The sequence below is a fragment of the Aythya marila genome (genome assembly GCF_965140915.1).
Source record: "Aythya marila genome assembly, chromosome: 2".
In the NCBI taxonomy this organism is placed as follows: Eukaryota; Metazoa; Chordata; class Aves; order Anseriformes; family Anatidae; genus Aythya; species Aythya marila.
In genome coordinates, this window is record NC_139043.1 from 21374110 (window position 1) to 21388347 (window position 14238).

Here is a 14238-nt window from a genome sequence, read left to right on the forward strand (position 1 = left end):
AAGTCAGGGGTTTGGTGGTGTATTTGCAAGACTAATCTACTCACAAGGGAACAGTGATTCTTCCTATTTGCATAAGTAATTTTTCAATTACTCAGTAAGTAATTTTTCACTGTTTAAGGATAGCTGTTTGTTGGCAGAAGTATATGAGGTATACCCAGTTCTGTTTGTGCAGCTCCTTCTCCCTTGCCCACACTATCACGCCTCCTACTCATTCCCTGTGTGAAGTCAGCTTTCTTTTAATTTTAGGGAGCTTTTAAGGTGGTTCTAGGAATCCCTCAAGGTTACGCTAGCTTCTGGTTTTGATCAGCTTTTCAGAGTTGCTGGTTCCTATAGCAACATCTCCCTCTGTTTGGTTCCCATTGTTAGTTTCACAACGGGAACCAAAGCTTTTTTTATCTTTTGTACAGGGAACTCTTAGTCCCTTCCATCTTTAGGTCTCCTGGGTAAACCCAGAGCAGATAAAAATTGAGGGAGGAGATAAAAGCAGAGAAATCCTTGCTAAAGAGATAAGTATCTTTGTCTTGCAAATTTATTCAACTTGTGACAGGACGAGATAAAGCCAGAGATAAAGTAAGAGGGATATCTTTAACTTCCTGCATCTGAGTACAATTGAAATAGCTCAGTTCATTCCTCTCCTTTTGTGTTGCATTCACTACTCTACCATTCAAATGAAAAATACCAAATATATTTCTTCCTTTCAATTGGTTGAAATCCATACAATTTGCCTTTGAACTTGTGCTTATCACTCCAATTAAATAGTGAACTAATCATACCTTTTTTTGTTTCACAAATCCAATTAAGTAAGTGTTCACAGTACAAGTCATTCCAGCGCATTTGGGGTGATCTATTAAACATAGCACAATGTTCAATTTCTTCATGGTTGTTGGGTTCATCTTTATCCCAGTTCTCATAAATTACCTGTGTGGAAAATACATCTCAATTACCATGTGTTTCAAACTGAGTGGAAGTGACTGTGTTTCTCATCATCACACAATTTCAGGGTTTCATCATCCCAAGCACTTCTTTTATGGGATTAAAAGGAGTTCAGAGAGCTCTGAGAGGGCTGTGGAAGTCATGCCGATCAGCTCACTTTACCTCTTGCTCCCCAGAGAAGGTGGAAAAATTTCACTTTATGGTAAAGCATGTTTCTTGTGGAGGAAAAATAGATAGATGGAGAAAGTCATGTTTATCTAGCTTTGTAAGAGATGGCAAGCTGATTTTTCTGTACTGTCTGTCACACAGCACTTCCTAGTCTGGGATGCAGCAAAGATCTAGGAGCTTGTACTGTGGAAGATGGGGTATAACATGGCACCAGGAATGACAATACAGAGCTTTGTGCTTCTGTTAGAGTGCTAAGATAGTGCTAAGATAGTGCCATCGCTAAGCACTGCAGCTCTTCAGCTGATGTGTTAAGTGCTGCCCTGCACCTGCCAAAATTTTAAAGAGATTGGAAGAAAAGCATAAAAACATGAAAATCTATATATTCTAAAAGTCAGAAGGGCAATTAACCTTCAGCAAATAAGTACTTACAGGAGAGCCATCAATCCAAGCAAATCCTTCATCAGGATTTAAGAGAAACAAACCCATCCAGAATCCCTGCACGTGCACTCCTTTATCCCTAAAGAAATCATACAATATCAATGCTTGAATGTAGAAAAAGGAGCTATGGTATAAGTGCTAAAAAGCATGAAATCATACACTTTTCTGTCATATCTGAATTGGGAGCTTCTTGTTCACTGTTGGCCCATAGCCAGGCTCACTGTTTGCACCCTTTCCAAGTGTACTTTCTTGAGACAAGGCATGTTGCACTTGAATTTAATTTGAATTTATTTGAATTTATTTTGAATTAAGCAAGTGGAGTGGCATAGCACTAGTCTGGGCTCCCATCCTTGAGTCAGAAGCATAGTTCTTGCTTGTAGCAGGAGTTCACAGGAAAGGTTTTAGTAAAAGTAAAGCATGAATAGAGAGATGTAATATGATATGAATGAAAAAAAATTAAAAATATATATATTTTTCAACTTCTCTGATTTCCTTCTTGACACTTCAATTGAAGTTTATTTAAAAGTTTCTGTTGTTTATCTCCTCATATTTATGAATCAGATACAATAGGTTCCTATCTCACTCACTATATAGCAGGAAACTTTCCCTTCCCAAAATTTTAATAGGCTAAATCAAAGAGCTTTAGCAGATGAAGAAAAATATGCTCACTTCTTCACAATATTAAAAAATAATAAAATGAAAATGGATGAGATCATGAAGACTTTTCTATATAATAGTTTTAAATCTATTTGAAAAATTTTAGAAATTACACCTGAATACACCACTATGTGAAACACAGTTTTTTGTTTAAATACCTATATATTATTTATCAATGAGATGTCTTAATATTGAATATGAAATGCGACCAAAAAGTAGTGGTCTGATTTGGGGGGAAAATGCTATAATTTCTAGATTGTGTGTAATGTGGCATTTACAGCATTTATATAAAAGAATGAAGATGAATTCTTGCTTGTTTGATTTAAGTCTTCAGTTTATAGTCTGAAGATTTCCACATTAATTCCTTGCATTTCAGTTTATGTTACATATTAGCTCAAGGTTTGTTTTTTGTTTTGTTTAGTTTAGTTTTGGTTTGGTTTTTGAATGTGTGTCTTAAAATATAAACCATAGCCATTAAAAAAAAAAAGGCACAATTAGAGCCAAACCATTTAACACCTCCCTTTTGGAACAGGGCTAACATGTACACACTTGAGCAAATTTGGAGAAAGCCATTGATGAAAAAATTATGAAAATTTCAGAAATATCAAAAAATGAAATATTTGAAATATTCAGGTTGAAATATACATATTTTTTGAAAATGTAATTCATTATGATATTTCCAAATTATATCTTTCCATTTTCTTTTAAAAATTGCTTGTTTTTATTTGCTTGCTTGTCCAGTTCCCAATACATTTTGATAGAATTCTTATTTAGCACTAACATGAAAACGAAATGTTGTGCAAGTACTCACAATGCTAACCGCCTTATTAAAGTTTGCTCTTCTCTTGAATTGATTGTGACCAGATTTCCTCCTATTTCTCTACAGAATTCTTCAGCTTCAAACCAAGACTTCTTTAGGTTTCCCTCCCTCACAAAAAACTGTTGAGAAAAAATGTGATAATAAATTACTAAATATAATATAACATATAATTAACTATGTAATTAAGATCAGTACCACTTCAGCATCTCTTTATTCTTGAGAAAGGCAACATAACATCTGTCAAGACCTATAATATTAAATGTTAGTAATGTAGACTGTATTTTTTTCTTACTTTCCTCTATTTTAAAATAATAAGGGAAGAGTAGTGTAGGAGACTAGGGAGAACAAAAGTTGTCACAATAATTTATCACTTAATTGGAACTTTGACCACTGAAAGGCTCAAAGAAAAATAGAAGAGTCCAGTCTTAGCATTGTGCAGTAGAAAGGAGGAAATTATTGAGAAATTGAAGGAGGTGGGTAGTTCAATATGTTAGAACAGAAAACATAGCATGAACAGTAAGAGTTATAATACAAGGTGCTGTTACAGGGTGAGGAAGAGATTTTTCTGTTGTGCAAGCATACATATAGCTCTGCTTCCTGATGTGAAGTACACACATTCATGAAGTAAGGAATTGTATGCTTGGCATTTTTGAGAAAGCAGCAATTTGGTAAATGGCAAAATCAATAATGCGAGTAACAGTAATTAACTGGGTGTGACATAAAAGTCGAGAGACTTTTAAATACAGAGCTAAAATCATCTCTGTCCTTCGAACAGGCGGAGAGTCTCAAGAGAGAAAGTGAGAGGAAACTTATGTAAAGATCTGGAAGAGAAATGTTTCAGATTATTAACCTTTCCTTGTACTATTTTGCTTTTGCTTTTTTCTTAAAAAAAAAAAAAAAAAAAAAAAAAAAAAAAAAAGAGAGAGAGAGGGAGAGAGAGAGAGACATTTCTAGGCATTTTTTGCTAAAACAAAGGAATGAAAGGAATGCACAGAATTTTTACTTGCTGATGTGTCACCAATGGCAAACTAAGTCTGGATCTAAAAGTATCACATTCTCTGATAAAAGATTGTTGAAGGACCAGGCTCCCATAAGTTTTCTCTTAGAAAATAATGTCATAGGCAAGTGACACTGACAGCTCTTGAGATATGTTTGTTTGAACTCCAAAATTCTTGGACATAAACAAATGGAGTGAGGTTCTCACCTGTTATGTAAATAAAAGAAACATTTTTAGCTCTCTATTTTCATTGTAGCAAGCTTTTTGTTGTTGAGTTTTGTTATTTTTGATGGCTATGTCTCACGGGTTGGTTTTCCTCTTCCAAGGAGAAGATGATTCTCCAAAAATGTCCCAGCACTGGGTCCCTGCACATCAGGATGAGCAGTGCAATGACCCCTGGGCTCCCCCGTGCTCAGGCTTGCAGGGAAGGAGACGCACACTGACCTTGTAGCACGAGTCTCCCTGGGAGGCTCCATCCCAGCCCTCAGCACAGGCAGCTGCAGGCACCTGTGCAGGAGGAGCAGGGGGAGGAACGCCTGCTGCCCACTGCTTGCAAAGAAAATTTGCTGTCTCCTGGCAGCTAATGACATCCCATAATCCAGCATTCATTCCAGTTCCCATGGCAACACAGCCTTGTTCTTTTCCTTTGTGATATATAAAAGAAATGAATGAAACCAAAGTTTAATTGCTTTATAAGAAATAGGATATTTGTTTTTATTCATATAAAACTGTGAAAAGGAAGATGCAGATTAAAAGCCATCCTGGATATAAAATTATTCTGAGTGTCTCCTGCCACAGCTGAGATAAGGGTCAGTATGTCTCAGAGACCCACCTTTCCCAAAAATGGATTTAGGATACAAATATTCCTCATCTTGCCAACGCCAGGCAAATCACAGGACAAATAGCACTTGATTTTATTTACATTTACAGCAAATGGACTGTCAATTACTTTGTGATTCTCAATATCAGAGTAATTCAATTTCAGGAAAGGTGATATCAACTACAGTAAGACTTTCTTGAAACATAACTAGCTACAGAGAAAGCAACGGTTTCCAGTCATATGTTCTGCTGAAATGCAGTAGAGCAGGACATTTGCTGTCCATTTCTCACACAGGCACCTTGTGGGTCAAATACTCAGCTCATAGTCATTTTTCTCAATTTGATGAGTTGCTGTAAACAGGTGTTTAAAACGTTGAAAAAAAAGAAGACCCTTGGACCTTGTTAAGTCCTCTACCTTGTTGGTTTTGGTCTAGCTCAGGATACATATGCTTCTCTACAACTTCACAAATAATGAGTAAAGCAGCACCTGGCACTCAGCTGCAAGTGTATGTTATACCAGGGGCAAACAAGATCTGACAGTGTTGGTCACCTACAGCTGTAAACACAAAAGTACCTGCTCTAATTTCCAATATGAGGAGCTGGAAAGCAGAAACCTGCTTGAATTTCAGAGAGACTCTGATCACAAGGGATGTGCCCATGCAGAGCTTACCTGGCATTGCTGAGTTCCAGTGTGTGAAGAGAGGAGCTTCACCACTGGTCCACCTGAAAGTCCCTTGTTCTTCTGTGTCAGAGAGACCAATCCAGAAATATTTTTCAGACCTCAGACCAGTCAGGCTAATCAGAAAGGCTTGCTCATTTCTGAAGTGGAAAACATTATTCAAACACAAAATACTATTTGCAATATAAATCTGATACAAATAGATGTATCTCTACCATGCCAGCACAGCCCCAAGGAAACTGGTCCTTAATGAAGTTCAAGCAACACCTCAGCAAGCTCTTAAGTGTAGTCAGAAATATTTAGTGAAAGACACCTTTTCCTCTCCAAAGGTATTTTTACCTCCAAAGGTATCTTCTTTCCTCTCCACCTGGTTCTGTGAAACATCACAAATCACAACTCACATCAGTTTATAATTGTATACTGCTATTGTCCAAGACTTTGTGATGCCTCAAATCTACCAGCAAGTCAGGACCAAACCACTGTTAGCTTTGCTACACATTGTCTCTCAAAGTACTCATCTTCCTCAGAGGCCATGAAGCCTTCAAAGACCATTTGAGATATAGATACATGAGATGACACATTCTGGCTATGGAAGGAATGTACAGAAAGCATTCTTATATTTGTTCAAAATTTGGCATAGGTGGTATTTTAGGGAATATTTTTAAAGATTTCCAATAATTAGATAACATTCATCAGTAAATAAAGGAAAATAGTAGTAGCCACTTTTCAACAGAAAAGCAAAAACAAAATAGAGGTTTCTTTAATTAGGAATTGAAAATTAAGAGATAATGGAACTCAAGAACCCTCAAAATCTGAAAATTGTTTTAGTTAGTTAAATAAAATGCCCTAAAATGTCTTTTTTTTTTTTTTTTACCACATAGATAATTTTGTTTTGCTGATTATTTTTGAAAACTGTTATTGAAATGGTTTGAAAAGCTTTCTAAAATATACTTTTTTTTTTTTTTTTTTTTTTTTTTTTTCATCAGAAGTACTAACTTGGAAGTAGAAAGAAAGATATTTTTCCTACCTGGTTTCCACTGTGGCTAGATAGGCTTTACTTTGTTCACATTTCTTATTTGCATCTGAGAACGTTACAAGGTCAGAACCCACCAAATAGCAGTGAGAACCATATCTTTTCCAACCCTGTGAAAAACATGAGGTTCTTAATTTGAAATTGAATTAAGCTTCAGTATAGAAATTATCTCCACTATTTTGTATGTAAATATTTGATGTTTAGTTTGTTGCCGATAGGCTTAAAAACAAGATAAGACTAGGCAAATCTGTTAATTAAAAAAAAAAAAAAAAAAAAAGCCTTGTTTTGTTTTTGTTTTTGTTTGCTCCTTCAAAGACCTTTTTATTTAAAGGATGACATCATGACATTACTCTTTATCTCTTCAAATTTTCAAAGAAAATTTTGACTCTGCTATCATATTCCAGTATTTTGTAAGGTTGAGATTATGCAAACCTCACCATAATAAACCAGTGATTCATTCAGAGGGAGCTGCAGCCAAGTCTTCCAGAGCTACAGGATCTGACATAATGAAGTGCAAAAATATTCTGATTCTGAAATTAATTCAGCTGTAAGCACAGTTCCCCAAAGCTGCCCCTAGCACCCTTAGAGGAATGTGTAAGGAAACTTTCTGAGCCAAGAGGAATCCAGATGGTGCTTGTTTGTAGGGAGGGTGGAAAGAAGGAATATCACCCAAACACCCATGCTTCTTCCTGTTGTTAGAGAGATTTATGCTGGTTGGTATAGATTTAATAAAACGTGAATTTTGGAAAAAATACTAGTTGGGAAAAAATAACCTGCTGATATCACTGAAAGGCCAACTAAGTAGTCTATCAGTAGTAACATGGTATGGAAAAGCTAATCTTATATTTTAAAATATTTTATTTCTTTTGTAGTTCTTACTGTAAAGATTTTGCTATGTATGGGGACTGTAAATAGTAGATCTGAGAGAAGGGACAAAGTGCCTTTTGGTAATTTTGCATGTTTGGCTACAAGCATAAGTAGAGAGAATAGTAATGAAATTATTTCAAAGATATATGTGATTTTTTTACAAGGTGGGTCACCTGGAAGTGAAAGAAAAGTATTAATATACACATAAATGAATCTTGACATTCTGTAGTATTTTCAGAGTACAAATGAAGTATGAACATATATTAGTAATTTGCTTATGGGAAAAGACTAAGTTTCCTCAAGAGTAGAAGATACAAACAAATGTAAAGACTCTAAAAGAAGAAACAACAAGTAAATTAATTCCTATTCATTTTTCCCAACATTTGTGAGAGAACATTTACTTTTTGACAGCCTGGGTCTATGATCATCTCTTTTTCAAGAGATTGTGGTGAAGGCTTCTTTTTACAGATGTAACCAAGTTGCTTATCACAAACATCAGTTGCCCAGTATCCATCCTGGAACAGCAGGAAAAAGAAATACATGTAAAAATATTGGCATTCATAAACATAAGAAAACTGCTACTTCCCTCCTTCTTCACTACAAGGCTCACTGAAATGTATTACATAAGAAGACTGTAGAATTGTCAATGGAGACTTATTTAAATATATATATATATATTTGAGGAATAGTTTAACATTCGAGGATATTTTGAGATGAAAGAAGGAAATAAATTACATCTTGAAGTCTCAGCATTATTGCCTATTATAACTATCTGTTTCATGAAAGGATTTGTAAAGATATATCTCGTCTGGTCCTGATGGATCTGCATTTACAGAGGCATTATTTCACTATACTTATGGACAAGAGATCAATGAAACTGAAATAATGCGTATCTAAGTGTGTGACAGTAAAACCTATTATTTCATTCATCAAGGAAGAGACTCTGAAAATGACTGCTTTCTTTTAAAAATAGAATTATGTAAAAAATAAAATTGAATGTAAAGCTTTTTTTTTTTTTCCATAAAATCTGGTTTAGGGTCAATTCTTTTGGTGCCTAATAGTGACAAACATTAACAACGTTCTGCAGCATATCAGTTGTGCATTTTCAATTTATTTATTTTTTAAAGTTCATGACACTTTTTGTGTGTGCCTTTGTGTGTGTGTGCGTATGTGTGTACTTGTGTGTCCATGTATCTAATAAGCCAAACACATGTGGCATAAAAATAAAGTCTGACAGACAAGCCGTGAGAAACACTATAGGGTTTTAGGTTAGATTATTTGGCAGATAGATGTAACTCACATTACAGCTGAAGAACCATGCCCTAATGCCGGGTCTTCATGCCTTAATGAAATGACACTGCGGAACTTAATGGTCTATCAGACTGGAAGACAAGGTATGCCAATAGCATCTATGATAGCATAACATATTACTTGCTCATTCTCCTCCCTCTCCAGAGCTACAACCTTTTTTATTGCTGCAGCCAGCAGAATAAGGCTAACGTAAAACTTCTGAACCTGGCTTTGTACCAGGTAAGAAATTTCAAAAAGTAGCCCGAGGAAAATAATGCCTTTCTGTTTCTGATCTCCACTGTACTCTGAAGTCTCATCTGGCTGATGCCAAATTTATGGGGAAAATTATTTTAAGCTAAGATATAAAAAGTTTCCTGAACAAGTATGTAGGGACAAGTGACTTCAGTTTGAGGCAGTTATTAGCTTGCATTTCTACACAATGACTGCATAGTTATACCTGCCCCTTCATAACAACACAGTCCTCTAGACCACTCATGTAGGTGGGATGTCTGCGCTGCCATCTGGTGAATGTCACACGAGTCCCGTCGCTCCACTCAAAATAGAAGTGAGCCTTCAGGTCATTCAGACCCAGCCATAGCTCTTCTGTTGGCTCTGAAACATGAAAAGAGACAGGTTTGCTTATGGTCTGCTATGCAATACTATGAATACTTCCAAACCCGTAACAAACAGTGACTGATAGAAGGTGGGATGTGGTACGCGACAGCTGATTTTGTGCTTCAACAAAAGCTCTGGTTTCTGTTCAGATCTGTAAGAGTGTATGTATCTTGGCCTCAGATGCCATCCAAGAATTCTGAAATAAATAAACACATGGCTTTTTATGACTGGCAGAAGATTTTTGCAAATTTTCTGAGTGCCTATGACTTGGTAAAACAAAATACTTGGAGCAGGGAGTGGCTGTGTGTGTCCTGCCAGTCAGGAGATCATACTGAAGACAAGCCATGAAGACATTTGTCAAAACATGTCTTTAACAGGGGAGCATGAGAGGGTCTGTAATGGCCAACCAGTGGTGGTCACCAAGTCCAGTATGTAAGGCACATGGTTGCTACAGACCCAAGGAAAATCAAAAATTTTATTTTCTTGGAAGAAGATATATCAAGAGGTTAACCTCAGCAAGAAGTTAAATTTCTTTTAGATTTGGAGCTCATTTCTAAACCAATTAACATAGCAAAAAGGCACAAATACTGTGATTATTGGAGGTTTTTACGTGTCTCTGTTAGGAATATTTTTTTTTTCTTTTCCTGCTTTAAAATGTTTTAAAATGTAGATTATATGTTGATAAATATATATCATTGTTTATGTAACTGCAGCAACCAGAACACAGGTTAGATATGGCCTTCAGCTTGTGACATTTCAGAGAAAACATTAATATTTAACAAAGCCCAGCTTTTTTATTACAGACGGGACAAAGAAACTACATGCGTACTCACTGTTATCAAGCTGTGACACTAGGAAGCTGTACTCAGCGATGTTGTGGACACTTGCCAAATCTCCATCTTGCCTCTTACATGAAGTCAGAGCATCCTTCCACGTTTTGGGTTCTCTTTGAATGCTGTAACAGTAGCCTGCATACGGCCACCAACCATTTGTGCATTTAATAGGTCTCAGTTCCTCTAAAATAAAAGCACACATTTTCAGCATAATTTCATGAAGAGATAAATAAAGAACACTAGAATGAGGTCTCTCTAGCACTTTTTACAAGTAGTACTATATGAATAAACATAAAGCTGCAGTTAGAAATGCAAATACATTCAAATGAAAAACAAATGTCATTAAGGCACAGTATGCTCAATATGCAAATAGAGTGATAAGAATGATAAGTCTTCGTATCTTAAGTAGAGCATCACTGAAAACTACCCACATTATGTCAGAGATGCAATTTAAAATTATACTCTGGGAGGAAAGAGAGACCAAAGCTCTGTTTTCTTCCTGCTATAAGAGTAGTTTTTATAACATTCCCAGATGACAGCCTCTGGTAGATCCCTCCTGCATGGGGCATGTCCATAGACACAAGGTGGTGTCATTGAAGCCATGGCCCACGGATGAAATGCCGCCTGCACAAATACTGCTGCTCCTCCTGCTCTGTGCGTATGCACTCATCGAGTTACACACTGCTGTTGAGGAAATTTTTTACATAAATATTGGAATAATGGCAATTGCTAATTTGAATCAAATGAGAAGCATAAAATTCCTACTGTATTTATGCAAATGTGATTGTTGACACTGGTTACTGTGACAGAGCAACTTCTATCAGTTTCACTAAAATGAATGATAGATTGAAGGAACAAAATAATAATATTCTCCGATGGATGATTAATACATAATGAGAGGTTGAAAAAAAATGTTGCGTACCTTTATGTCTTGCGGGTGTTTATAGATTGCTCTTTCTGGAAGTTAGAGAAAAATCTTTCTTTTTATTTGACTAACTTACCCTTGGGTATACTGTCAGGTTTTGAACTGAACTTTCTCTTTTTACATATGTAGCCAAGTCTCTGGTTACATGCTTGGTTTTCCCATTTAGCGTTCTGTCTAGGATTCATCACCCCACAGATTTTCCCAGAGGCTGAGAAAGGATTTCCTTTGAGTAGGAGAGAAAATAGTATCTCACAACAAATGTAAACAAAAAGATCAACAAAAAGATCAGTAGAAACATGAGATTATTCTTATTTTTTCTGTGCTTGATATGAAGAAGCCCTCCCCCATAAGATAACTGCTGTTGTAGTTTGCAGGATGCTGTTTTTGGTCTATGTTTTGAGAGTGGAGTATGTACACTGAGTGAGATGAATGACTCTATCTTGATTTCATCCTAGGATAATATTGGGAACTTTCTATATCTTTTCATTATATCCTGGTGCTCATAGACAGAACAGTGGAAACTAGGTCTCCATTCTGTTTCAAAAACTTCATAACTAAAAATATTCACCTTTAAATTATATATCTCCAGTATAACTCAAGAATTTCCAGTTCTACTCTCCTATAAAAGTTTTTCTTTTTTCTGTTGTGGTGTGAATGAACATCTATAAACAGCAGAGGAAACTGCCTGATAGAGAATTTTTGAAAACTTAGAGTTTTCAAAACATGAACATAACTGGGTATTGGCCAAATTGAAGTCCTCACTGCCCTGGCAGTGGCAAACTCCACACCCACCACCCACACCTCTGCCACCAGCTCTGGGCTGCTTCTCCTCCTCTCTGGGTAATCTTTCTCCCCCTATGTGAGGAGCATCACAAGCCCACCCTTGTCTCTATTCTTACAGGTGGCCCAGTGCTGCTTTGCATGTAGTGTTGAGGAATTATGAGCTGGCTCTCAATAATATTTAGAATTTGACCAGACAGCATAGTGCCACTATTTCCTAAACACTTTGCTACTTTTGGAAGGCTTGATTTAAATTTATACTCTTGGATAAGATGTTATGGAAAAATTCTGATCTCTGATCTGCAGGGTTATACATCACTCCAAAAGAGACTCTCCATTCATAAACAAGTTCTTTGCTTATATGAGAAAATAAAAGAACCAGCTATAACGGATGTCCACAGTGAACTTTGTAATTTGAAAGTGTACTATAAAAATAAAGTGTTAGGTCTTTGGCTTTTGAAAATCAGCATGGACTTCCCTGAAATAAAAGCAGCTGGGGTAGTTTTTAGTTGGTTTCTTATCAGAATCCATTCAAAGATTATAAAATAGTTCTTACCTGGAGCCCAGTTTAAATATCTGAAAGGACTGCCCCCAGCCCATTGCCATCCACTGTTGAAATTCAAAGTGTTCAGTCCAATCCAAAATGCAAAACTGAATTTTTTTGTTAGCTCTAAATTAGAAAAGAAAGTCATGGTACCTCCTTATTCTCATTATTAGTATATTAGTATATCTAAAAGAAATAAAGTCAAAAGTACATTTCTTAGCTTAAACCAGTTTAGACTAAAAATACTGCTTTCCACATTAATGAAGTTCACAGATTAAAAAAGTAAGATTTGCAAATGAGTTAGTAAAAAGATAGCAAAGATCCCATCTTGGTAGCAAAAATGAAAAATTAACATCTGCTTTTACTACTTATTAAGTAATTACATCTCTCACTCTGCCACAAGTCCCTGTTTCATTACAAAATAAGAGATATTAAATAAACAAAACAAAACAAAAAATATTTTCATAAGAGTATTACACTAAAATATTTCTGTAACAGATTTCACGGAGTAAACACATCAAAAAGCTTAATAAGACAGTGCGCTAGCAATGTTTTGTATGAAAATGTATCCGCAAATCTAGCCACCATCATATGTTATCATTTATATCCTCTATATTATTAAAAATAATCCTTGAACCACAGAGGAAAGAGGTACATTTGAGGAACAGTCAACAGTCCTGCTGTTGACTGAAGTGCACTAAAATGAGTGCACTAAAGGGGAAGGCAAGTGGAGGAAACCTTCCCTGATGGAGCAAGCTGCAGAAGATGTGGCAACTCCTGCTTGGAGTGCAAAGGTGGAATGGGGCCCCTTTCTTCCCAGAACTGATTCATGACCAGTCATTCCCCCTACCCCAAAAACAAACAAACAAACAAACAAACAAACAAACAAAACTGCTAATGTAAGGGCACAGAGCACCTCCCTTTTGTCTCCTGCCAAACCACACCTGACAGCCTGTCTTCTTCACTGAGCTGGAAGAAGACAAGGCAGCCAACTTTGTCCTGTAGAGCTCTGGGGCAGCACAACTCCCATGAATAACTTATGGTTTTACAGTCCTGTTCTTTATAATTTTACCTCCTATATATGCTTGCTCATGTGTCTCTGTGATGCTTAATAGTTCTGCATTTTGCTGCTGACAGCTTTTCCTTGCTTGGCGCCATGTTAGAGACGATTCTGAATTTATCTGATAGTGAATGCCAGTTGAAGCATCTTCTATCCAAAATCTTTCTGTGTCATCTGGAAGAAGAAGTGAAACTGAATGCTGTTCTTAGAGGATTGGCATTGCATCAACTAAAAGTAAATGAAGTATGTGAAGCTGCAAAAGCTATAAAAATGCACAGTATTAACTGTATGGTGTCATCAAGTCTAAAAAAATTGAAATTGGATTAGTCATCAAATAAAAAAGTGTATTTTTTAAATTAAAATCTTATTTAAATGTTGTAAGTTTTTAGAAGGTATGAGACAGTATGCAATATTTGTTTTTATTCACAAAATGGGTACTAATACTAGGTAAACCAGACACGTCTGTATATTAAAGAAAAAAAAATCCTGGATGAAGTCAAAGGAAGAACTATGACACTGGAGACTCTCCAGGAGAGGAATTCCCTCTTAGTTCATCATCAAAAGAAGTAGCTTCTTCAGACATTTGAGTACCTGGCCCTTGACAGTCCAAGGAGCTATAAAAATGGTCTGTGTAGCACCAATCTATAGATCATCTGCAATCTTTGTTTGCAGAACAACTCAAATCCTCGTGAAATTGTTGAGCTATTGGGAAAGCAGTTGGCAAGGAAAGCAAAGCAGTCTGTGTTCTGAGGTAGAGGAATCCCAAACATAGGTTTAGTA

At 36.2% G+C, this 14238-nt stretch overlaps 1 protein-coding gene across 1 annotated transcript in view; it reads right to left on the minus strand.

Annotated features, from left to right (window-relative positions):
• The window catches only part of LOC309875291 (macrophage mannose receptor 1-like), a 35424-nt gene that overhangs the window by 19229 nt on the left and 1957 nt on the right, over window positions 1-14238 (minus strand). The window contains exons 3-14 of the mRNA XM_082754552.1: window positions 13471-13632; window positions 12411-12524; window positions 11151-11297; window positions 10150-10332; window positions 9159-9313; window positions 7813-7926; window positions 6539-6654; window positions 5503-5651; window positions 4458-4657; window positions 3008-3135; window positions 1531-1618; window positions 774-918 (exon numbers count right to left, since the gene is read on the minus strand). Of these exons, the coding sequence (XP_082610678.1) occupies window positions 774-918; window positions 1531-1618; window positions 3008-3135; window positions 4458-4657; window positions 5503-5651; window positions 6539-6654; window positions 7813-7926; window positions 9159-9313; window positions 10150-10332; window positions 11151-11297; window positions 12411-12524; window positions 13471-13632 (1701 nt within the window). The remainder of the gene's footprint in view (window positions 1-773; window positions 919-1530; window positions 1619-3007; window positions 3136-4457; window positions 4658-5502; window positions 5652-6538; window positions 6655-7812; window positions 7927-9158; window positions 9314-10149; window positions 10333-11150; window positions 11298-12410; window positions 12525-13470; window positions 13633-14238) is intronic.